The 24,855-nt window shown below is 37.4% G+C and overlaps 2 protein-coding genes across 20 annotated transcripts in view; one reads left to right on the top strand and one right to left on the bottom strand.

Annotated features, from left to right (window-relative positions):
• LOC101885829 (uncharacterized) overlaps positions 1-24,855 on the bottom strand; it is a 123,768-nt gene that overhangs the window by 3,364 nt on the left and 95,549 nt on the right. For 4 of the 11 annotated variants that reach the window (XM_073926294.1, XM_073926296.1, XM_073926295.1 and 1 more), the window contains 8 exons: positions 5,606-5,731; positions 4,965-5,108; positions 4,711-4,836; positions 3,785-4,147; positions 3,544-3,638; positions 3,377-3,427; positions 1,458-1,845; positions 551-715 (listed from right to left, as the gene is read on the bottom strand). In XM_073926294.1, coding sequence (XP_073782395.1) covers positions 551-715; positions 1,458-1,845; positions 3,377-3,427; positions 3,544-3,638; positions 3,785-4,147; positions 4,711-4,836; positions 4,965-5,108; positions 5,606-5,731 — 1,458 coding nt within the window. Of the gene's footprint in view, positions 1-550; positions 716-1,457; positions 1,846-3,376; positions 3,428-3,543; positions 3,639-3,784; positions 4,148-4,710; positions 4,837-4,964; positions 5,109-5,605; positions 5,732-5,871; positions 6,016-6,379; positions 6,536-8,405; positions 8,508-11,729; positions 11,774-11,866; positions 12,141-12,451; positions 12,624-23,000; positions 23,149-23,279; positions 24,033-24,855 lie in introns of those variants that run through there. The other 7 variants (XM_073926298.1, XM_073926300.1, XM_073926301.1 and 4 more) reach the window with 7 other exon arrangements.
• LOC141378260 (serine/threonine-protein kinase pim-2-like) overlaps positions 1-24,855 on the top strand; it is a 74,045-nt gene that overhangs the window by 16,477 nt on the left and 32,713 nt on the right. The window contains exon 4 of one of the 9 annotated variants that reach the window (XR_012392320.1): positions 4,672-4,796. The exons of the other annotated variants lie outside the window; for them this stretch is intronic. The gene's annotated coding sequence lies outside the window, so the exon portion shown is untranslated. Of the gene's footprint in view, positions 1-4,671; positions 4,797-24,855 lie in introns of those variants that run through there. 9 annotated transcript variants of the gene reach the window in all.

Here is a 24,855-nt window from a genome sequence, read left to right as displayed (position 1 = left end):
GATTGAGTGGATCGATTGTAGTGAGAAAACAAAGCGATCCAACAAGCTAACGAACCACGCTATATCACAGTGTCTTATGATTGTGTAATAGCCATACATTCGGTTTAACGAAGAATGATGAGCGGGATGAGATGTCATTCCTACCGGCAAATGTGCGTTTCATGTCTAATATGAAAGTAAAAACATGCTGAAATATTACCGAGAGCAGTTTATCCAGTAGGAAAAGTTACCATCTGATAAATTTTCCATATTTTAATCTTATAATATGTTCTATTAGGCCTGTTGTTTTGTTCATTTCCGCATTGACAGCTCGAAAGAAAGATCAACACTGATCTACCTCATGATCTGATGCAGTCTCGGTTCATCTGTTATCTCTCTCTATAATTTAAGCCTATAATGCAGAATTCTAGTCAACGTTTCTTTAATAGATTGATTAATTTAATAGATGGATAGATTTTTTTTGGCAATAAAACTAATTCTGATGTCACTCGATATTAAAGTGAGAGCATTCACTGAGAGCTTCTGTCACTGTGTAGTGTTGTTTTCTCACCTGCTGACAAACTGGGGTGACATCGTGGACGTCCATATCTGGAGAAACAGCGATATCCATTGACCATATGTGACAGCACTCGTACAACATCACTGACATACGAATGGATAGCACAAAAAAGATATGTGAAGTGTTCCCCCTCCTTTTTACGGTATCTCGTTACTCCTGCAAAAGAGAGATTTTCATGTTAGTAATTCACAATATGTTTGCCCTCCTGACATCAGCATACATGCACAGGAGGTTACAGATGAAGGGTCAGTTCACCCAAAAATGTCATTCTCTTATTAATAACTCAGCCTCATGTCGTCCTAAACCCCTGAGACTTTCATTCAGCTTCTGAACACAAATGAAGATGTTTTAGAAGAAACGCGAGAGCTCTCTAACCATATATGCCTTCAGTGGTTCAACTGGAAATCATGACTTTATTGAACAGTTTCTTGTCCTCAGTGTCAGTATATTGCGCGCACTCAGAAGAGCTCTGTGCGGTGGCGTACACCGCTGATGACCTCCTCTAATTTGAAGAAAGCACAGGCGCATCCGAGATGATACATCAGCAGTGCAACTGAGAGCAACATGCGTGAAAGCCTCAGAGCTGTCCTGAACGTGCGCAATATACTGACACTGAGGGTGAGAACCTGTTCACTGAAGTCTTTATTTAAAAGTATTCTCAGAGTCTGATAATGCTCTGATTGATCTACTGAAGGCATACGGTCTGTTTTGAGGATGCTTTGGGTCCTTTTATAGACCCTTGCTGTCTATGGAGCTCTCAGATTTCATCTAAAATATCTTCATTTGTGTTCAGGGCTCTCAGGGGTTCAGGTCGACATGAGAGTTATTCATTACTAAAACTATCTTCATTTTTGTGTGAACTTTCCCTTTAATAAGCAGCACTAAAAAGCCAACTCACCCAGATAGGGGGATCTCCAGTAGGTTTTTGGAATAAAAAAACTGTAGCCAAAATCAATCAGCTTGAGCTGCAGGGTCTTTGGATTGACCAGGATGTTTTCTAGATGTATGTCATCATGGTGTATGCCATGTTCAAGGCAGCGCTGTGCAGCAATAATGAGCTGCATGATCAGCTGCCGGGCAACACTCTCGCTCAAGCGGCCATTGTTCTTCCTGATGAACTTCCCCAAGGTTATGTACGAGGACGCGTACTCCATGACCAGGTAGTGTTTCCTTCCCTCCACGGCGTACTCGTACAGCTCTATGACGTGCGGGCAGAGCGGAGGTTCCTTGAGAAACATCATATGACGTGCTTCTGGGATCACATATATAGTAGATGTATTTGTCCACTAGAGAAAAAACAAGTCAGGAAAAGGTTAGATGTGAATGTCTTATATATAAATGACATTGTTATGTGTCTATAGCTGTGTTTCCATCCAAAGATGCAGATTAAATGTGCAAAACTGGCAGATCATATAAAAGAATAAAGCAGCGTTTCCATCAATGAGTCCAAGAGAACTAAATCATCACTGAATTATAAACTGGCGGCAAATATCAGTCAGAGAAATGAGTTTCGCCTCAGAAGACCAAGACTAAACACAATGAGCGCGGTGAATGCGGTGGCTTTTAGAGACAGATGCTCAAGACAGTTCTGGAGGGAATAATAATAGAAGAAAAAGAATACTGAAGCACTGTGATGACAGACTGACGGAGGACTGAGGCTTGAGATGGGTACCAGAACTCTGTACTTTATGGGTATCGGTGCTAAATTATAAAAGACCGAAGTATAGGAAAAACTCTGACGTTAACGGTTCTGCTTTCGGTTCTGGAGAATTATTGCTGAATAAACATTACTAACATTAGAATAATTAACTGACCAACCTTTTCTAATTTGCGAAATTAGTCTGCACAGTAGGAAATCTGACATTAGGAATGCTCATGTTTCTGCCCAATAGTACAACGGCGAGTGCGTCAAGTATAAAAGCCTTCGCAGTTCTCGGCTGAGCATGCCCGTTCAGTAGAGGCTCGCGCTGAGCGCACACACACAGCTCACAATACAGACTCAGGCGCACACACAGCTCGTAAGCTTGCGGAGTGGCGGAGAGAACCTAACGGGTTGTATTTCCTAAGTGGACAGCGACAATGCCCATCGCAACAAACACAACAAGTTGTTTACTTGTATGAGCAGAAACGCAAGCTTAGTGAAAGCATCGTTCAACGGAATCCTAAATGTGCATGAAACAGGTGGATGGAAACAGAGCTATGTTCACATATGAACTCAAACTCAACACTACATGTGCCCCTGGACCACTACACCAGTCTTTTGTCATGCGGTTTTATTTTTAGGAAAACTCTCAATTCTGACTTTAATTAAAGATTTAGTTTCAGTATATGTTTGTGCATTTCTTATCGATGTGGTATTATTATCATATGTAGTTTACATGGAAATATGCGGGACTTAGTTGAAGTTATTCACTTTAAAGCTGATTTTCTCAATACTCAGATGTTTTTCACCTTCCAGATGGTCAAACAGCCGCATCTCTCATCAAATATTGTTCTAACAAAGCAAACATTATTGACAAGCTTCTTTATTGATCTTTCAGACGATCCACAAATATCAGTTTCAGACATTATGACTGGTGTTGTGCTCCACAGTTCATCTACTAAAGCTGATAACCCCCAATATTAGAAATGTCCAGAAACTCTTTAATATTCAGTCAAAACAGGATTTCTGGAAATGACTAAACACGTCCAGTTTCAGTCTTTTCCATAAAGCGTGTTGTTTACACGTGTACCTTTCAATACACAACATGAAAACATGACTAAACTTGGAGTTCATCACTTCTCTTCAGATATTTTCAGTAGAGTATGCAAACTTACCATCGGGTACCGCGTTCCCAGAAGCTTTTTAGTCACAATTTTTATGGCAACCTGCAAAGAAAGCATAAAGTCAAAACTTATTCAACCAGAGAGATGTCTGATCACACACACACACACACACACACACACACACACACACACACACACAAAGGAAAATTGAATGTTACCTTCTGGCCGTCAGATTTCCGTGTAGCCAGATAGACAGTGCCATGGTATCCCTCTCCCAGCTTCTTCCCAAGCACATATCTGTCAAGTAAAGATCCTGGAGAAAAACACATCACATTTATGACATTTGCTCACTCCTGTTACTCTTCTGCTCAATCTAATCATGAGAAAATTCTGTAAAACTCTGAAAAATAAAACAAAACCCTGCAGATTAGACAGAAAACATTACGGCAGAAGACGAACCTGAGCTGCTGTCTTCAGCTGAGCTGCTGTCTTCAGCTGAGCTGCTGTCTTTAGCTGAGCTGCTGTCTTTAGCTGAGCTGCTGTCTTCAGCTGAGCTGCTGTCTTCAGCTGAGCTGCTGTCTTTAGCTGAGCTGCTGTCTTTAGCTGAGCTGCTGTCTTTAGCTGAGCTGCTGTCTTTAGCTGAGCTGCTGTCTTTAGCTGAGCTGCTGTCTTTAGCTGAGCTGCTGTCTTTAGCTGAGCTTCTGTCTTCTGCTGCAGTTTTGCTGCTGCCGCCATGTTGGATCTGGGCTGTTTTCACTCGTTTTGCAGCAACTGTGTCCTGATCCAGACATCCAGCCTTCCTCTTCAGTGCTCTTGGAGCTTCTGTGGATTCCAGTCAACAATGCATTATTAATGATCAGTTCTTTCATTAATTGGCATTTATTGTATTTGGGGATCTGTTTAAATGGCAGCAGTGCTACTACTTTCCAGATGTTTTGTCATGAAGCTCTACTGAGAAATACTTTGCACAATACTGCATCATTCACAGGTTTAAAGGCACATTATGTGAGACTTTTATTATCAAAATCTCCAAAATCCACTAGAGGAGTGATTCATGAATGATCTCGCAGTGCATTATGGGACAGTGTAGTGTCCACTGGATGCACACTTCAGAATCTCTCCAGTAGTAGTAGGTCATCCGGGTACTTCTCACATGCTGTTTGTCAAATACTGTGAGGTCAGACATACTACTCGGCTCACATACTGTCTTAATGTACTATTTAGTATGGAAGCGTGTGATTTTAGACACAGCCAGTGTGTGTGTTCATGTTAATGACGTCACACATCCTCTATTTCTGCTCTGTTTGTTTAGCGAGGTTTTAATATGTTTGTGTTTTATTTGACAGCACAGAGCAGCAACTGTAGAAGAGTGACGGGACACTGACCTGAGCGGCTGTTCTCATCGCTGGACGTCTCTGCTGCTTTGATGCGTTTGCGCAGAGCGTATGGTTTGACTCCATCAGAATCACTCTGCAAATCATCATCCGCTTTCCTCTTCACTCCTCTTCCTCCTGATGTGGATTACAGTCAATAATGAATTATTAATAATCGATTATTTCAATATTGCCATTTATTTTACTCTGGGATTCAACAAATGGCAGCAGTGCTCCAGTTTTCCAGTCATTAAGAGTGGACTGACCTGAGCTGGACGCCTCTGTGTCGGCGTCTACACTTGTTTTCTCCAGCTCAGCAACTCTGATGCGTTTCCGGTGGGCAGATGGTTTACCTCCACCAGAAACACTCTGAAAAGCATCATCTGCTTTCCGCTTCACTCCTCTTCCTCCTAATGTGGATGACAACACAATGAACAATACACTCCTAATCTTAAGAATCATTTATTTTTTATGCCAGTAATGAAGCTTTTTCACGTTTGTTTTCAACTCTGAAAACTGGACTGACACAGTTTCAATTTACTACAACTTCTATGTTAAGCTGCTTTGACACAATCTACATTGTAGAAAATAGTTTGGACTGTGGGGGAACCCATGCCAACATGGGGAGAACATGCAAACTCCACACAGAAACACCAACTGACCCAGCCGAGGTTCAAACCAGCGACCTTCTATCTGTGAGGAGAACATGCTACCCACAGCACCACCGCGTCGCCCTATTTGAATGATTTTTTGGCACAAATAAAAGTGGATAATTTTCACACATACCGTGTATTTCTGCCATTGCTTTAGCAGCTAACTGATTAAAATACTTTGCAGCTTGCCTCTGTATTATGAATTTTAAGTGATGAAACTGTAGAAAATTGTGATTCTGTAACGGGAGACTGACCTGAGCTGCTGTTCTCATCGCTGGACGTCTCAGCAGCTCTGATGCGTTTCCGCAGTGCATAAGGTTTACCTTCACCTAAAACACTGTGAAAATCATCATCCGCTTTCCGCTTCACTCCTCTTCCTCCTGATGTGGATTACAGTCAATAATGAATTATTAATAATCGATTATTTCATTATTTGGCATTTATTTTACTCTGGGATTTAACGAATGGCAGCAGTGCTCCAGTTTTCCAGTATTTCTCCAGTCATAAAGAGTGGACTGACCTGAGCTGGACGCCTCTGTGTCGGCGTCCACTCTTGTGTTCTCCAGCTCAGCAACTTTGATGCGTTTGCGCAGTGCATAAGGTTTACCTTCACCTAAAACACTGTGAAAATCATCATCCGCTTTCCGCTTCACTCCTCTTCCTCCTAATGTGGATGACAACACAATGAACAATACACTCTTCAGAATATAAAGATTGAGAAAATCCCCTTTAAAGTGGCCGAATTAAGTTCAAATCAACATCTGAGTTCTGACATGTTTACAGTAGAAAGTGTTCAACTTGATGGAGCATGATCATAATATAATATTGTATTGATTTTGGCCATAATAGATAAATCAATCACTTTGATCCAGACACTGTATTGTTGCCTAGTGGCCAAAATCTCCGCATGCTCACTGGATTTAGCAGCTAACTGAGTGAAACACTTTGCACCCTGCTTCATGTTTCAGAATCTTCAGTGGTGATAAATGTATGGTGCTGAAGCTGTACAAGTTTTGATGGAGACACACCTGAGCTGGTTTTCTCTTGATAGCTGCTCATCTCTGTGTCTCTTGTGTTCTCCAGCTCTGCAACTCTGATGCGTTTCCGCAGAGCGTATGGTTTGCCTTCACCTAAAATACTGTGAAAATCATCATCCGCTTTCCTCTTCACTCCTCTTCCTCCTACTGTGGATTAAAACACAACGAACAATAAACTCTAAATCTCAATCTTGATTTTTATTGTCAATATTTCATTAAAAAATCCTAACATTGAGAAAAAATCCCCTTTTAAATAGTCAAATGAAGTTCTTAGCGGTGCAGATTATAAATATCAAACACTCAGATTTACAGCAGCAAGTTTGTAAATAATTTCATGCTTCTGTCATATTTCAGGCCCGTAGCCAGAGTGTGGGGGGAGGGGATAGTACAGAATTTGTCCTATACATAACCTCATTTGTCCTATTTTGGCTCCTACACCATCATAAATTGTGAAAATAACCTGTTGAAAAAAGCCGAATCATCTGTTGACGTCACATCAGTGTGACTTCAGCTAATCAGTATGCAAACTAATATTTTTCATGAGTCAAACATCCTCATCCAGCAAGACAACATACAATATGACAAAAGTGAAGTCATCTTTCACTACAAGTAGCCCAACGTTTATTCTGAATCTTGGACCTTATTCTTGAAGAAGAAAAAAAACACTATGAAGGTTTTGAAGCCAAAAGCGGCCCATGTTCAAGGTAATATTAATACTAATTGGGCTATTTTTGTTATCCATAAACCTTCAAAAAGTGAAGCTCTGCATTATTAATATTATTATGTTTTAGAAGGACGAATTCTGACTGAGGAAAGTTCAATGTGCTTGCCAGTTTATTTTCTCATTAAATGACAAAAGACCACAATTTTTTTCATTTAAAACTTTAACTCTTTTTTTTAAATTATATATGATATCCTCTTAAGGGCCAAGATGATTTTTACATGCATTTTTTTATTTCTATTTGCTATTTGGGCTTATTGGAACCTAAGTAGAATAAAAATCTAAGTATCATCTTTTGATATGATGTACTTTTAGAGAAACATGGTGTCCATATATGTGGACTCGTGGTCTGAATTTACATAAAACCCTTTCCTGAATGTTTTTGAATGCATATATAACATAGCAACATGACTACCAGAGGGTAAAAACAAATTTTACCCCAATTTCTGAAAGTTCAGAATAGGGTTTGGGACATTTCATATGCTGAAAACAGTTGCAGGATGACAATGTATGCCTGTAAGAAAATATAAAACATTCAAAGTATTTTAAATAGCCACTTAAGAGCTTAAATGTGCCGTCCACATATGTGGACACTCCAGCCCCAGGAGGTTATAATAATTTGTATTTTTAAAATAAGTTTTTTTTCATATTTCTTAATTCTTTATATTTAGCAAACAGTTTTTTTTTGGTATCTTAAAGTGCTATTATGATGACCATCCATCAAGCTAATCCAGCTAAAAGCAGTGCTTAAAATGTCACTAAAATGCAGTATTATAATATCATTATTAAGAGAAACATAAGGCGAATAAATACAAAAAGGTCCACATTTTTTTTTAGAAAAAGAAGCCCTATTTCCCCCCAGGCTGGCTACACGCCTGTATATCATTATATATTCGTTAGGAAGAGTTTGACTCTGACTCAAGTAAGAGTTAGTAGGTTATCTGCATTTTACTCTGGTGTTTATTGTATTAAATAGACTGATGTTGTTCACTAAAACACTGAATCTGCATTTATATTCACTATGCTCTGAAAACACCTCTGTGTACCGTCAGGTTATCGAGTTATGATCGCCATATTTCGGCTAAACAGCAGCGCCGGGATAACAGACACCTGAACGTACACACAAATGGGTTAAAGCTACTGTCAGACGGGCTTACGGCAGTGTATGATTGTATTTATTAATCCAAAATAAGTACACAAGTTATTTTACAGTGTAAAAGTAGAGTTTTAGTATCAAAAATTGACATATAAAACAGGCAAATACGAAACACATGTGTTCTTAGTGTCTGGACTTACCCGTCAAAGTCTTACAACTTTCCATTTCCGCTAGAATCTCGAAAGGTCTTGTAGACATCTTCTGAAATCGCTCAACTGTTTTGCTCGATGTGTTTATCGACCGAGACTCGGAACAACTTTTACAATCAACCTTCATTTCTTGTTCCAGCAGATTACTGAAGCTGAGTTTGCGCGCGCCTGCAGACCCTCTACAACCGTTAGAACGCGTTCTGCTGTTGCCAAGCAACGAGTCGTCTTTCGCGAGGGTCTGTGACCTTTACCCTATAAAGCAGCGCGTATTATCTTTAATACACAAGTTTATAAGATCTGTATATTATAAACCTGAGCATTCGTTTGATTGAAAGCCTGCTGTATATACTTTGATACGTGTATTTTGCCCTCTTGTGGATTTTAATGACACTGCAGGCAGTGGAAGAGCTTTTTTGACCTTTCCAAAATGTCCGCGCTCATTGAGTTGCTCGCATGCATTTTGGCTGGAAACTGTTCGCTAAATTCAAGATGTTATAGTAAGAATACAACTGTAAATGTTACTAATTGTATTAAATAAAGGTTTTCTTGATTGAAACTAAGCATAATTACTTAATAATTCATTCTTTATGTTACAAATAAATTATGTTGAAAATGCAGATTTGACCCAACAGGTGTAAAAGGTGCATTATTCAATCCCGAACAGTCATGTCAGATTCGTGTAATGTCATCTATACAATCCATACCTACTACAATGCAAACACAGAACATTTGAATGATTAAATGAATCTAATTAGTGACATTAAATGGCATCTTAAAATAGATTATGGGTATTTTTACAATAATTCCTAACCGGTGAACTATCAACAATGTCTGTGTATTTTTAGGTGTCAAAAACAAAAGAGGGGGGAAAAATAGAAAAAAAGTGTCGTTAAAATGTCATAAACATAATAATAGTCGGCAATTAAAGTGCCATAGCGCAGTTAAGGGAAGATGAGGAGGAGGAATGGACCCCTCGGGCCATGCATGTTTGTTCATGCACCACGAGTTTTATCTTCTCCCTTTAAGTAATCGTTACAGAACTCCTATTAGTAAAACAAATCAGTTTAAACTTTCATTCATCCCCTCAGCTGTAACGTTTTTGAATTTAGGCTAGAATTTTGTATTGTATTATGTGCTTTGAGTATTATGTGTGACATGCGTGTATGCTGCAACCAAATCGCCTTCGGGAAATGTATAAAGACTACTTGACTGACTGATGATGATGGACATTCAGACAGCAGTAACGTCACCCCTCAACTGCAAAACGTTTCTCTACAGACAGTGATAACCCAGATGAGAAATTCTACAACAGAAATCAGCTAAAGCTAATGAGTCCCTGTCATCTGAGTCACTTTGCTGATCTTCAAACTCCCGCTTTAATCAGCTGTGGTTTTCTTTCTGTCCAATGACAGTGCGCGTTTCATACAAGCGAAAGAGGGTTTCGCTCAACTTGAAGTGAAAGTTGATTTTGGTGCTTGACTGGTTGCAATTTGTTGATTGAATGAACAGCAGGCAGCAAAAGAAAAGAAAAGCAAGTGGCAAATAGAGAGAAAAGCATGTCAAACATACTTGACCGTTGTGATGGTACGAGACATTCTATAGCAGTTCCCCTGCTATTAAAAGGTCAGGGCACTATAAATAAAGACATTTTGCACCACACTGCTAATACGATTTTTGCCATACGCTTATTTCACGCAGTCACCATTTTGAAGAACCAAAGCGAGGCTGCAGTGGGAAGAAACCCAGAAGTATAAGACCAGAACTGTAAACATTGCATTGACAACACAAACCTCAAGCTGTTGCTGATATTTCAAAATGCAGAAATAGTGTGTAAACATCACTTTAATATCATTCAGTGAGTTTAATGTAACCCATTAAAAGCAGATTAGGCATCAAACAACATCACAGTCTCTTTAAGAGTAACACACTCAAGACCTCCTAGACTTCAGTTCATGGCAGCAGGTAAACACTGTGGGGGCTTGCCTGCTTCAGCCTATGTAACCCGGTGAGTTGACAGGTGGGCAAATCGAAGCTGGTTTTTAATAAAACAAATATAATCTGCATATAATAAATAATATTGGTAAAGATATTTGCGAATTGCTGCACATCCTGTGTGTATTAAGCAATGTTTAAGCAATACGCACAACTGACTCGCTCTGCGCTGGACTTTAGACCTCCTCTCAGCTGGTCTATTGAACAGTTTAGTTCCTCAAAATAGCAAAGTGCCAACAATGCGCCTCAGCACACCTCCTTTTTTAGAGCAGTACGCAAATGTATTTGCTATTTAAACAGCGTGCTGCAAAACGTCAAAATGTCCAGCTGAAACTAGCAAACAACAGTTGCATCACACCTTAAACCGGGTGTATGACAGGGCCCAGACACACGAACACTGAAGCGTGAAGCAGCCACGAAGATCATTCGAGTCATCAAGTGGATCCCTCATCTGTGTTTGCACTCAGTAAACAGCGGTGGGTGAACTGATGACCTTCACGGCCAGTCATTTCTGTTTTATTAACTCGAGTTTGATAAATGGCATCTAAAATGTGTTTGGGAAAGGTTAGCTAACTAGTGCCATTTTCCTTAACTTAGCTGAAAATGAGCTCTGACATCCCTTTTTATTTTCACTGTTCATTCAGAACGGACCTTTGGGTCACTCAGAAGGCAGTGAAATGATAAATTTGTGTCACGTTCTCTTCCCTGATAAGATATACAGCCAAGTGCACAACGTTCCTAGTAACTCCAAGCAATACTTCTGGATTTCTTCCCATTTTCTTCCTATTCGATTTTACTTTTAAAAATGGCGGTCGCGTCATATCACTCTACTCTTGCAGATTTTGAGATTAGGGAGCAATAAGAAAATTGTGTCTGAAACACTGCCTGAGTGATCCTACAGCTATGTTTTTGGGGGCTGATGCTCCTGGTAGGGTTTGCCATGGCAAAAACGTTTTAGGTGACAGGTCAGGCTACAGGTATGTGCCAAAAAAATTGGAATAATTTGTTTTAAAAAGTTTAACTTATGTGTTATTAGTTCACAACACACAAAATGAAGTATTTCAATCCTTTGTTTCAATTTAAATGATTATGGATAAACATGAAAAAACTCAAATCCAGTATTTCACAAAATTAGCATATTTCATTTGACCAATAAAACAGTTCTTAAACACACGCTGGCCTTCTGAAAAATGTGTTAATGTACTGTATTATGTCCTCAATATGGAGGCGATCGGCCTTCGACAAAGTTGAGGTACTATTGTAGCCCAAGTTGCTTTGATATCGGCCTTCAGCTCGTCTGCATTTCGGGGTCTGTTCCCTCACCTTCTTCTGTCATGTTCAAGGTCCCGAAAGGTAAATAAGAATATCTGTAAATTAGTGCATGTGACATCAATAGTTCAACAGTAATACATGTGATTCACAGCCTGTAATCAAAACTGCACACCTGAAGTAATTCTGACCTACGCTGTTAATGCTGTAGAGGGGACTCTTTCCTCTTTTGTCTGCACCACAGATGAACAATCGGTCTTCGATCTCTGCTAACATTACTGCACAACAGAAATGACGTTGTAATTAAAGAAATCTGATCTGAAATTCCTCTTCGAAATTATTATGACCTGTTAGCTACTGTCTTTGCGTAGGGCACCAGAGTCTGTGCCTGCTTCCCCAAAGAAAGTAACCTTTAGTCTCGATTTAGGGGAAGCTTTCTTTTGACGTTGCCACTGCTGCATGCCTCTGTGTAGTTAACACAATATATTAGTGCAAACAGTTTTAATAAAGTTCAAGCAGTTTTCAGTCAATTAATTTTACGTATTTGTGAGGCTTACAGCTGCTTAAAGGTTTAGTTCACCCAAAAACTGAAATTCTGTCATTAATTATCTACAAATGAAGATATTTTGCATTTAATCCAAGAGCTTTCTAATCCTCCCATAGATAAATTGTAGAATAAAGTTATTTTTGTTTAGCTTCATATAATTATAATTGAACAATTTATGTCACATGAACTTATTTTGACTATTGTGGCGAGTCAGAGGAAAAACACATACACAAAGCGTTGGTGTTACAAACAGGTCTCCGGAGGGTGATTTATTTATATAGTGAAGTACGTGAAATGAGATGAATATGGTGCTCTTCAGTGGATAGGTGCTCTGGTGCTCCAGGGAGAATGTGAGGTTGAGTGAGAGTTCTGGTGAAGGATCGGTCAACTGCTGGAGTCCGCTAGAGAGGAGAGACAGAGAGACACAGACATTAGCACAGGGAGTCATTAGCTGCGTTTCCACTATCGCGCCTAAAGCGAGCAAGTCAAGGCCAGTCGCGTTTCCACTGTCATTTCCGGGGCCTAATCGGGCCAAAGCGGGGCTTTCTTGAGGCCAGCGGCTGGCCTTATTAGGCCCGCCAAATACCTTGGGCCAAGGAGGGCCAGCTGGGGCTTCGGGCGGAGTGAAAGGAGAGGCGGGCAGTTTTCTGGTTGCACATGAGCACATGCGCCAAACAAATAAAGAAATAAGGGAAAGAAAACATCTAGCCTTATAGTCTGGGGTCTTTTTGCGTATGATCACCCTTATGTTTCCCTTTTAAATGTAAGGCTGCTGCATAAAATAATAAAGTAGTTTAAATTTATAGTGACGTTCTTTGCTGCGTTCTCCTTTATGTTTCAATAACGCATAATAATCTTTACACCATATTAAAGATACAGCAGACAGTAAAGGTTTTCCAGAGTTTTTGTCAAGGGTAAAATGTTTGTTTGTGCGCGTTTAAATGCCTGTATGTGTGTGTGAGACCGGGCAAGAGCGCTCCTTCACAGCTCTGTTATGCCGCGAGCGGCTTTTTTCTGTATTTATTTTGGAGATAATACACAATATAAATACAACAGAAAGACATAAAACTTAACAAATTACATGCCCACTTTCATAGACTTTAAACAATATAGTGTCATATCTAGATAAAATAGCCTAAGCTATATTGAAATATAATTTAAAGAATTACAAATATCGGATATATATATATATATATATATATATATATATATATATATATATATATATATATATATATATAAATCGCATTAAATAAATAAACCAATATAAAATAAACAAAAGCTAGCTATATGTAGGTAGCCTATATACAATACATAAATCAAACCGTTTTAAAGCCACTTATATCCTAACTTTCATTTTACAAAGACCTGTCTGAAAAAAAAGATTTTCGATATTTTCTAAAAACAATTAACACCGGAGAAGGTTTGAAATATTATTTATAAAGTATTTGGTTGCGATGATATTAATCAAATCGCGCAAACAGAGCATTATTTGGGTGAGTGAAAGCAGAATCTTTCCTACCTTTTTTTCTGTCACTCAGTCCTGCGCAGCGCTCGCTGCTTTAAACGCATCGGGGGAAAGTCCAAACACAAAATGTGTTCTTTATCCTCAAACAACTGTTTATGTTTTTATATGATGTGGTTAAATTTATAAATGAAACTTTAAATGAAGAGCTTTAGTGAATAGCTGCCGAGCGCAACAAATATGGCTATATTTTATTAGGCTACTCGCTCTTGTGCCGGAAACACTTAACACGATGTCTATCAAAACGAGGATGTTATAAAATACATGCCATATCGAGTTATAAACGAGAATTTCTGTGGCTTTATATTATGGATGTGTGCGCTCTCTGTGTTGGGTCCCTCCGTTAGTGGCGAGAGCACTCGATGCACAATGCCAACAGTCGGTCGGCGACTAAAATGTAATGAATGGAAATACACAGGTCTGTGCGTATAGACATTTCATGTAATGCTGTACAGTAACGTGTCATTTGTTTGTTTCGGTTGTCTTCATTTTAATGGTTTCGTTTCGGGATGATTCTATGGTGTGCTTTATCTGCCTGTCCTGATTCCCACTGAAGTGGGCGGGTTGTGTGACGTTTGATTCGGGGACGTTCTGTGGGCGGTGTTTGCGTGACGCGCTATGAGTGAAGAAGATTTTATTCTCTCTGTATGAAGTATTTTCTAAGTGTAAAGCAGTTAATTTTCTCTTCACAAAATGTATGTAGTGTTTGCAGCAAACATGCCAGCCTGTGTTAAAAATACAGTGATATGTCTGTGTAAGATGAGTATGCCTGCACAGGAGCAACACTAGGAGAAGGCTGAGTGACTGATTGTGTAGAATAACTGAATATGTAAAGCACTGATTATTTATGTTAAATACTTGTATGAAGCTATATGTGTCAGAAGTTAGAATGAGTAACATATTATCAAGTTATTATCCTATCATGACAATGTATGTAAACACTTAGTTCCTTTGCATAAGTTGCATCTATAATTTGCTGACATAGACCTGTAACATCTCTGTTGACATGAGCTAGTGGGCTGAGAGCCAAGAATAGCAGGACCCCTTAGACTAGAAAACCTATTCAAAAATGGTCAAAAGTTAAAAAGAGACACATAGGGGTGTGTCAAAAACATAAATAAAGGAGAAGTAGCAGGAGAGACTTTGGAAGGTGTCCAGGAGAGACTTCAGAATGCTCTGGGGTCTGCTCTGCTCTTTCTCGGCTTTATTATGGAGAATAAAGTCTATTTTCTGATATTCAAAACCTCTGGTCTGATAATTTGTAATTGATGAGAAGTCAATATTTACGACAAATGGCGCCCGCACGTGCGGCTGGAAAGAGATAGACGGGTGACACTGGACATGCTGAGGCTTGGAGGAAAAACACAAATATGTGGCCACGATAAAAAACGGTAAGCAATTTTCGCTAATACGTTTGTGTTTTTTCTACCAAGGACCTGCTTGTAACGGTAAAAAGTCACTTGAACTGTTTCTCCAGCTATAAAGAACTACAAGTAAAACTAAAAAAGTAAAAGTAAAGATATAAAAGGAAAACAATGGGGTTTTGAATACCAGAAGAAAATAACAATTTGCATGCAAATGATCTGTGTTTTCCTAAGAGGGCCTTGACGGATAGGATAAACGTTAACTAGTAACTGTTACTCATGTTTGGGAAATTTTTTAATGATGAAGATTATGCCTAGAGCATTTTTAAGTTTTAAAAGGAAGTTCTTAAAGTGTGGTGACAGTTAAGAGATTAAAGCAGATTAATAAAGTAGAGAGAAGCGCGCAAAGACCTCGGAGTACCCGTTCTGTTTTAATAATGATAAATATTATTATTCAGGAGGCTGGGGGAAAAAAGGCAAGAATCCTGTGAAATGCTATTTTTACTGAAGAACAGTAAAGACGGGAGCAGAAGTAACAGGTCACTCAAGAGGAGTGTAGTGGAGAATTCTGTGGTTATAGCTCTAAGGTTAGAGGCTGCTCGGACAGGTCACTCAAGAGGAGTGAGGTGTATTTATGTAATTGTAAGTAGTTGTGTATTTGTCTATGTTGCTGGGGTGCTTAGAAGCTATCACCTTTGATCTAGAGAGACTAGAATAGAGGTGAGGTTCAGGTTACACAGTGTAAGAGATGAGGTTAGGACGAGTGAGAAGTATGATTGTGTTTAGAAGTATGTTTGCAATAAGAGTGAGTTTAAAAGAATTATCGTTTTATATTATAATATAAAAGAAGGACTGCATATGTTGTGTGATTTTATGAACAATAAGATAGAGAGTGATGCAGTTGAGGGAAGATATTGTGATACAGAGGAGGTTTAAGCCTCATAAAATTAATTGAGATCATATTGCATTTGAAAGACACAGACTAAAAACAAGAATATACGAGTTAAACATTTTTCTGAATAATCTCTGTGTGTTTGAAGTGTTTTTAAGTATGAACTATAGGCAGAGAGGGGACTGAAATTCCTGACATGTCGACAGTCTGGAAGAAGGTCTGCTTCAGGAGTGGTAAGAATCTGTCTATTTTAAGAACAAAAGTTTCACAGGACAGATAGAAGCTAAAGAGTAAAGATATATTATAAGGTATTAAATAAATAGAAATATAAAGTAATGAATAAGATAAATGAAATAAGAAAATATACATGATAGAATAAGATTTAATAAATAAAAAGTGTTAATAAAAATGCAACTAGAAGCTATACTAATAAATATTAAGAAATAAAAAAATTGAAGCATGGAAATAACTACATATGGAGATTAATAGTTATATTGATCAGGAAAAAAATTAAGTTATATTGATAAAAAAAAGATATGTTAATAATTTGAGTAAATAAAGAATTAGAAGAAAAAACTTTAATGAATATTGATTAATTGAAGAGTTAATGATCAAATGTTTAAGGAAAATAAGCTTAAAAAAATGAATTAGGAAAATCTAAGAGACAAAAATGCTAATTTTTGAAAAGGAAAAGAAGCATAGGAAAATGGAGAAAAAAGAAGTCCAAACATTGTTTAATAGAATTAAAAGAGAAGATGTTTAAAAATATATATTATAAAGTAATATAAGATAAAAATTAGAAAAAACAGCAACATTTTGAAGAAAACAAGATTTGGCTTTAAAAGATAAAATTATGTTTAAGTGCAATAAAAAATTGTTGTGGAGTAAGTTGACTGTTGTCATCTGTTTTAAAGTCAGCTACAGGCTGTCATCTGAGCCAACAGCTATTTGTAGTAAAAGCAGTGAGTCAGATGTAAAGCATAGACACTGAGGAGAAATGAAAGAACATAATAGTGAGTTCAAAAATTATATAGTTAATATTTTATGTACTTAAAAGGTAATTGAGAATTAAAAATTGCATTTCAGATAGGAAAAATGCTTAAAGTAAACAAACATGGGGAGTTAAAATAGTACTATGAACTTGAAGCTATTGCAGTAAGGATTTTGAACAGGTATATTAGACATTAGGCCACCATATAGTACTGTTGAATTAAAACAGGTATGGAAATGTTAGAGAAATTAAAATAGTGTAAGATGTAATGTAACTAGTGAGGAAACACTAGAATAAGATTAGGAAAAATAAGTGAAGCACAATCTGAAGCCAAAGAAATTAATTATAAGAACATTTAACAAATAGAAAATTAAGCATATTTACATTTGATAAAAATGATTGAGAATGAAAAATAATTAGAGAAAATAAGTTGTTAAACTACAAAAGGAGTCTTTATTTGATGAATGAAAAAATGGAAAAAAAAAAAATATATATATATATATTTTATTAAGTCATGAGCTAAATTCTATATATATAAATTAAGAGGACATAGGGATGAACTTTGGGGGACTGTAGTCTTGTACCTACCAGACATCTCTGAGTACACTGGCAAATGGAAAGGTGTTTGAAAAACACAATGAGCAAAATGGCTGTTGACACTTGTGACATGCTACAGCAGTGATGCAGGCACTGCATACTCAGGTTTTACTGAGGACTGAAAAAGCTACATTTTAAGATGAAACTTTAAATGTGTATTGTTAAATAATATATTATGATGAATGTTAAATAATTTAGGTTTAAATTTCAATTGGTTTAATCATAAAGTTCCTTAAACATAGAATGATAAATTACAATGCAGCAGACTAACTAAAGAAAAAGAAAAAGCTTTTGATAAGGCAATAATATCTAAGCATAATATTATTGTGAATGACCTAAATCAAGATTGGATATTGAAAACTGGAAAAATTCAAATCTAGAAAAATTATTTATAGTTAAAGAGAAGATTGAAACAACAATTTTAATGAATTCATAGGACATGATAAGGTCAAAAAGTAACAGTTCTAAATTACTATAAGAAAAATTGAAAGAGAAAAGTGTTTAAGAAAAAGATATTGTTTCACATGAAAACATATGTGAAAAATAATTTGAAAAAAAATATTAAGGAATAATAGTTAAAACAGAGCAAAGAGAAATTTACAAAACATACAGTAAGTTTTAGTCAGCTGATAAAAAAGTGCATCAAAATTGTATGAACAACTAGTTTAATGAGAATGCCTTAAGAAATAAATGTTAGCCAAAAGACAGTACCATAAATTAGGACGAAAAAGGAATTAATATATAGCTCTGAAAATTGATTAGTAAAAGAAAGAAGTGTCAAATTCCAACTAAATGATTGTCATTACAGGACTGAGATGCAGATAAAATCAGCCAGCATAGTCAGGGTTAAAATTAAATCAGATGTAGATTTGCCCATAAAGAAAACCACTAAATGCTGAAATAGGTATTAAACACTATTGAAAAGTTTGTGTAAAAATAGGAGCACTAATAGAAACATCTAGATAATGTAATATGCAATCTGTCCTAGACATTTCTATTTAAATTTAAAGTAGTAATAAATTATAAGTAACTAATAATATTTAATTGAAGTTAATTTGATAGTTAAAATAAATGGTTAATCAAGACAGATAAAAGAGGCTTAATGTTTAGGTTATGATTTAAGAAAATCAATAAGAAAAGATTTTCCAGCTGAAGTTAATATTGTATGTAAAGATATGTTCTTTTGGATGATAAATATTTCAAGTGGTTTGGTTTCTATTGAGTTTATTTTAGGTAACTACCAGAGGAGGGTAGAAACTTGTTTGTACTTGTGTAGCTTGGTGAATAGCATATACTGTATACACCAGAATGCATAAAGGGTTATAATAAGGGAGAAGATCATAGTATGGACACTGTCACAATATGTGGATGATTGAATTATCTACAGCTTCACAGAGCTCTAGTTCAATTAAAAGACTTGAGTGGAGACCATTGCTCCAAACAGTGAGATGATGACTGTTTTTGGTGTTGACTAGATAGAGAATTATTCTGTAAACAAGCACTGTTAAGAAACTATGATGAGTAGATGATTGGAGTAATACTAGAAGCAAATTATGAAGCAGGAACAGTTATTACATCTGTGACAAGAGAAGTCTTTCCTAAATTTCGAAATGCCTTCAGAAATAAGTTCATAATGGGTTTGCATTCATGAAGTTAATGAATGATCAATAAATAAAAACATCTAAAGAAGTATGAAAAATTATGAATAAAGCAAAAGAGAGAGTAATTGTATTATGCTCAATTACCAGAAATGGCTGAAAGAGATGAAGATGATCCATCAAGACCAACGCTCAATGAAATATTTGAAAATAATAAACTTAATGGGATTAATGTGTTTACAAGTGCATTGGTGAGTGATGGCATGGAAACTGACAGAAACAAGCATCTAACACCGCATCGCATGAACTGCTATTGGGTCGACCCTTGAAAGAAACCTTGCAAGAAACCGCATGACCCTTGCAAGAAACCACATGAAACTTTGCATAAAACCTGGCATATAATCTCACATATAACCATGCACATAACCTCTTGGAATGGTTTGCAAAGATGTCTAATATAGTAGGGACTTTTATGAAGAAACAAATAATTGCTATGTGCAAAGCGATATCTGTGCAGGAAACCAGAAAGGAGCCATGTGAGAGAGCAGAGATATAAGGTCCAATTGGTCCAGCTGATCGAGTCTATCTGTGGATGCTCTGGGGAGCTCAGGAGGAAAGGACCATATCTGGATGAGGGTTACTATATCTGGATTACTATATAAAGGACCATATCTGGATGAAATCCAACAGCTGCCAAAGGGGATGCCATTGATGAGGTACCAATGCCTCAAAGGAGCGAAAGGGAACAACTCCAGCAAAGGAAAGCTGACTGGAAACAGAGGAGCCTGAATATTCCAAAGCTCTTAACTACTAAGTGCCACGTGTGGAAGCAAGAGTTTATCAGAGCAAAGAAAAGAGTGATTCTAATAATGTGCCTGAATACCACATACAGAAGTGCCACAAATCAAGGGATGATGAATGCACAACTGCAGATTCCAGAACTCAGACTCTCAACCACACATCTCCATTAACATCTATTAAAGTCAAGTGAAGATGCTGATAGCTCAGAAGAAGAGAAACAAGGATGAGCAAAGATCAAGATCAACATTTGATGCTTTTTACATTTGCATATTGATTTTGTTTGCATATTGCTTTCATGGTACCTATATATAATATCACTTCAGTATATTCTACATGAGTGTGAAAACTAGCAGCTAGCACTGAACCAACTGAATACTTATGCTTAAAACATTGTTGTCTTTGATGTGTTAAGAGAAAAAGAGAGTAGTCTTTTACTTCCTTCAAATCAAAAAAGAAAGGGAAGATGTTTGGCTGGACTTCTGTCAAAGTACAGTGGTATAATCTAGTCAATTGATAACAGCTATGTGGCTAATATCAGACACTAGATAGAGGTAATTAAGAGAACTGGATTATGAAATTGCACTTTGGGGTTAAAAGACAATAATATTAAGACTAAAGTCTTAAGAGGAGGGATTGAAGAAGATTTTATTCTCTCTGTATGAAGTATTTTCAAAGTGTAAAGCAGTTAATTTTCTCTTCACAAAATGTATGTAGTGTTTGCAGCAAACATGCCAGCCTGTGTTAAAAATACAGTGATATGTCTGTGTAAGATGAGTATGCCTGCACAGGAGCAACACAGAGACTTCAGAATGCTCTGGGGTCTGCTCTGCTCTTTCTCGGCTTTATTATGGAGAATAAAGTCTATTTTCTGATATTCAAAACCTCTGGTCTGATAATTTGTAATTGATGAGAAGTCAATATTTACGACATGAGCTACTAGCCCGACAGTGGAAACGCGACATGATTTCGGTCTCATTTCTCAACCTCCCGGGCTATTGGCCCGGCCCGGCCCGATTAAAGCCCTGGCTCGCACTGGCCCGATAGTGGAAATGCGGCTATTGAGTGAAATGAAGCTCGTCTTCCTTGTGTTTGGGGATGGCTTATACGAGTGTCTGCTGATGAGCTCCAGCTGGGATCGATCCGTGCTGATTAAGTGACAGCTGGGGTTAATCCGGGACCAAGGCGACGTGGCATCAGCATACTCGCCACTAGGATTGGGTACCGAAACCTGCTAGGTAACCGATACGTACCATTATTAAATCAGCGTATGAATTTCAGTGCCTAATTTTGGTGCTGCAGCAAGGACGTTACGCCTGTTTCACACCACAAGCGAAAGTAGCGCATGAGCAGCGCGTATGGAGAGCAGAAGCAGCACACAGCCGTTTGCCTTTCACACCAGCTGCGTCTGCAGCGCGCAGCTCTCCGGCAGCTTCTGCAGAGATCAATCTATCTCTATGTCTATTCTATCTAGTTATGAACAGCTCTCGGGTGGAATAACTTGAGTGAACATAAAACAAAGCCGAGTAAAACTTTCTTCCTCAGTTTCAGCAGCACAGCACAGCACACAGCGAGCTCACATCATCCAGCATGCGTGTCGAACTACACTACCCACAATACACTTCGCTATGGACTACAACTCCCGTAAATAGCTAGTCTTAAACCGACCACTCCCCTCTCCTGCAACACTAGCGTGCAACTTAAGCAAAACTGATACTAAAATTGTTTTACATTTGGTTTTGTAGTTCGGGCCTAAATAAATGTTTGTTGCAGTTTTTTATCGTTTTAAGTTCATTTGAATGACTATATATAAATCAGTTGATATTTTTAACGCATTTATTGAGTAAAATTGCTACTTTTTACTGTCATTCAATGTGTTTAGGTCATTATTAATGCACGAAATAAACAATAAAAAATAGCACTTATTATTACTCCAGAATAATTATTTTTTAGGAAACAGTGTAAACACTTTCAGAAACATTATTGTAAATGAATGGGAGGGCAAAATAAATCGACTTCAGCTGTAGGCCTGTTAAAGTTTACAGGTGCAGCAATGTGCCTTGATGTACTTGAATGCTAGAAATGTGTTCTCCAACACCCGTATAACGTTACTTGTCAAATAAATAAACAAGGAAGATTATTTTGAGTTTAAGTTATTTAATTATCTTGTTTATGAAGACTGCAGAGTGATGCATGAACAAAAATGACTATGAATAATGTTAAGTATTTTGTGATATATATGTTAAAATGTGCTCCTAAAAGTACGTGGCCCCTGCCCGCCCCCACAGGTTAATAGTAAGCTAATGTAATTTCATAATGCAAATCTTAAATTCATGCTCACCAACAAATGATCAAAGGAAATGTATTAATGTAATACAGTATGAATTTATGTTTACTTTAAACTGTAATCATATTGTTCTGTTAAAATTATTTTTAAAAATATTTTGTCAAATAAAATTATTTTGTAGAGTCATCCACCATCATTTTGGGGCTAAAAAGTATCGATTCAGGCACCGTTTTGGCACCGGTATCGTTTTAAAAGTATCGATTAGGCACCGGTATCGAAAAAACCCAAACGATGCCCAACCCTACTCGCCACATTATGTTTTTGGTTCCTTTCGGGGCATTGATAAATGCTTATCCAGTAAATCTATGGGAGGATCAGAAAGCTCTTGGATTAAGTCCAAATGATCTTTATTTGTGTTCTGAAGATAAACAAAGATCTTATGGGTTTGGAACAACATTAGGGTAATTAATGACAGAATTTTCATTTTTTGGTGAACTAATGTTTTAGGATCAACTGAAATTACTCAACAGTTTTCTTCAGAAAAATGAGCATGTCTGCTTTTTCAGGAGACAGACAAGCCCGCTCCTGGCTGATAATGTCCCCAGCAGTGGAAAATGTACGCTCTGAGGTTGTGGATGATGCTTGCATGCAAAGATACCTTGATGCCAATTCTGAAAGCATTGGCAGAGTGTCATTTATGTCCCACCACCAGGTTACTGGACTTACTGAGGACAGTGTAGACGGAAGCAGTCTGTACTTATTTATTATCTCTATATCTCCTCTGTAGTGCTGCTGACGCTGGTCTGCATTCTTGCTTCAATTGCCATGTCCTCCACAGCAAACAGCTCCTCAAGGCAGAAAGCTTTGGAATCTTCTATTAACAAATGAGTAAAGAAATAAAGACAAATATAAAACTATATAAAAAATAAATTCAAACAAGTTAATTTTCTTCTGAATTAAATAAAATTAAATAGGAAAAAATAGGATTTCTTTATATTTTCTTACTAGTGCTGTTGTTGCAGATGCACTGTCTTCATCAGAGATGTCATTTCGGTTACCTGCTAAGTGCCTGTTCTATCTGCTCAGTCGGAGTCTATATTCAATAAAAAACTAGGTCACACTGAAGAAGATTTCTATTCTCTCTGTATGAAGTATTTTCTAAGTGTAAAGCAGTTAATTTTCTCTTCTCAAAATGTATGTAGTGTTTGCAGCAAACATGCCAGCCTGTGTTAAAAATACAGTGATATGTCTGTGTAAGATGAGTATGCCTGCACAGGAGCAACACTAGGAGAAGGCTGAGTGACTGATTGTGTAGAATAACTGAATATGTAAAGCACTGATTATTTATGTTAAATACTTCTATGAAGCTATATGTGTCAGAAGTTAGAATGAGTAACATATTATCAAGTTATTATCCTATCATGACAATGTATGTAAACACTTAGTTCCTTTGCATAAGTTGCATCTATACTTTGCTGACATAGACCTGTAACATCTCTGTTGACATGAGCTAGTGGGCTGAGAGCCAAGAATAGCAGGACCCCTTAGACTAAAAACCTATTCAAAAATGGTCAAGAGTTAAAAAGAGACTTAGGGGTGTGTCAAATAATCCTGTATAAAAATTGTAACAAACACACTGAAACTTTAGAAGGTGCAGGAGAGACTTTGGAAGGTGTCCAGGAGAGACTTCAGAATGCTCTGGGGTCTGCTCTGCTCTTTCTCGGCTTTATTATGGAGAAGAAAGTCTATTTTCTGATATTCAAAACCTCTGGTCTGATAATTTGTAATTAATGAGAAGTCAATATTTACCACAAATGGCGCCCAACGTGGGGCTGGACAGAGACGAACGGGTGACACTGGACATGCTGGGGCTTGGAGGAAAAACACAAATATGTGGCCACGATAAAAAACGGTAAGCAATTTTAAGCTTATACGTTTGTGTTTTTTCTACCAAGGACCTGCTTGTAACGGTAAAAAAGTCACTTGAACTGTTTCTCCAGCTATAACGAACTACAAGTAAAACTAAAAAAGTAAAAGTAAAGATATAAAAGGAAAACAAAGGGGTTTTGAATACCAGGAGAAAATAACAATTTGCATGCAAATGATCTGTGTTTTCCTAAGAGGGCCTTGACGGATAGGATAAACGTTAACTAGTAACTGTTACTCATGTTTGGGAAATTTTTTAATATTATGAAGAATATGCATAGAGCATTTTTAAGTTTTAAGAGGAAGTTCTTAAAGTGTGGTGACAGTTAATAAGTTAAAACAGATTAAGGTATAGAGAGAAGCGCGCAAAGACCTCGGAGTACCCGTTCTGTTTTAATAATGATAAATATTATTATTCAGGAGGCTGGGGGAAAAAAGGCACAAATCCTGTGAAATGCTATTTTTACTGAAGAACAGTAAAGACGGGAGCAGAAGTAACAGGTCACTCAAGAGGAGTGTAGTGGAGAATTCTGTGGTTATAGCTCTAAGGTTAGAGGCTGCTCGGACAAGTCACTCAAGAGGAGTGAGGTGTATTTATGTAATTGTAAGTAGTTGTGTATTTGTCTATGTTGCTGGGGTGCTTAGAAGCCTTCAA

Source organism: Danio rerio, chromosome 16, assembly GCF_049306965.1.
Source record: "Danio rerio strain Tuebingen ecotype United States chromosome 16, GRCz12tu, whole genome shotgun sequence".
NCBI classification, from domain to species: Eukaryota; Metazoa; Chordata; class Actinopteri; order Cypriniformes; family Danionidae; genus Danio; species Danio rerio.
The sequence above is the reverse complement of the archived record's forward strand: the minus strand, read 5'-3'. Positions and strand labels throughout refer to the sequence as shown.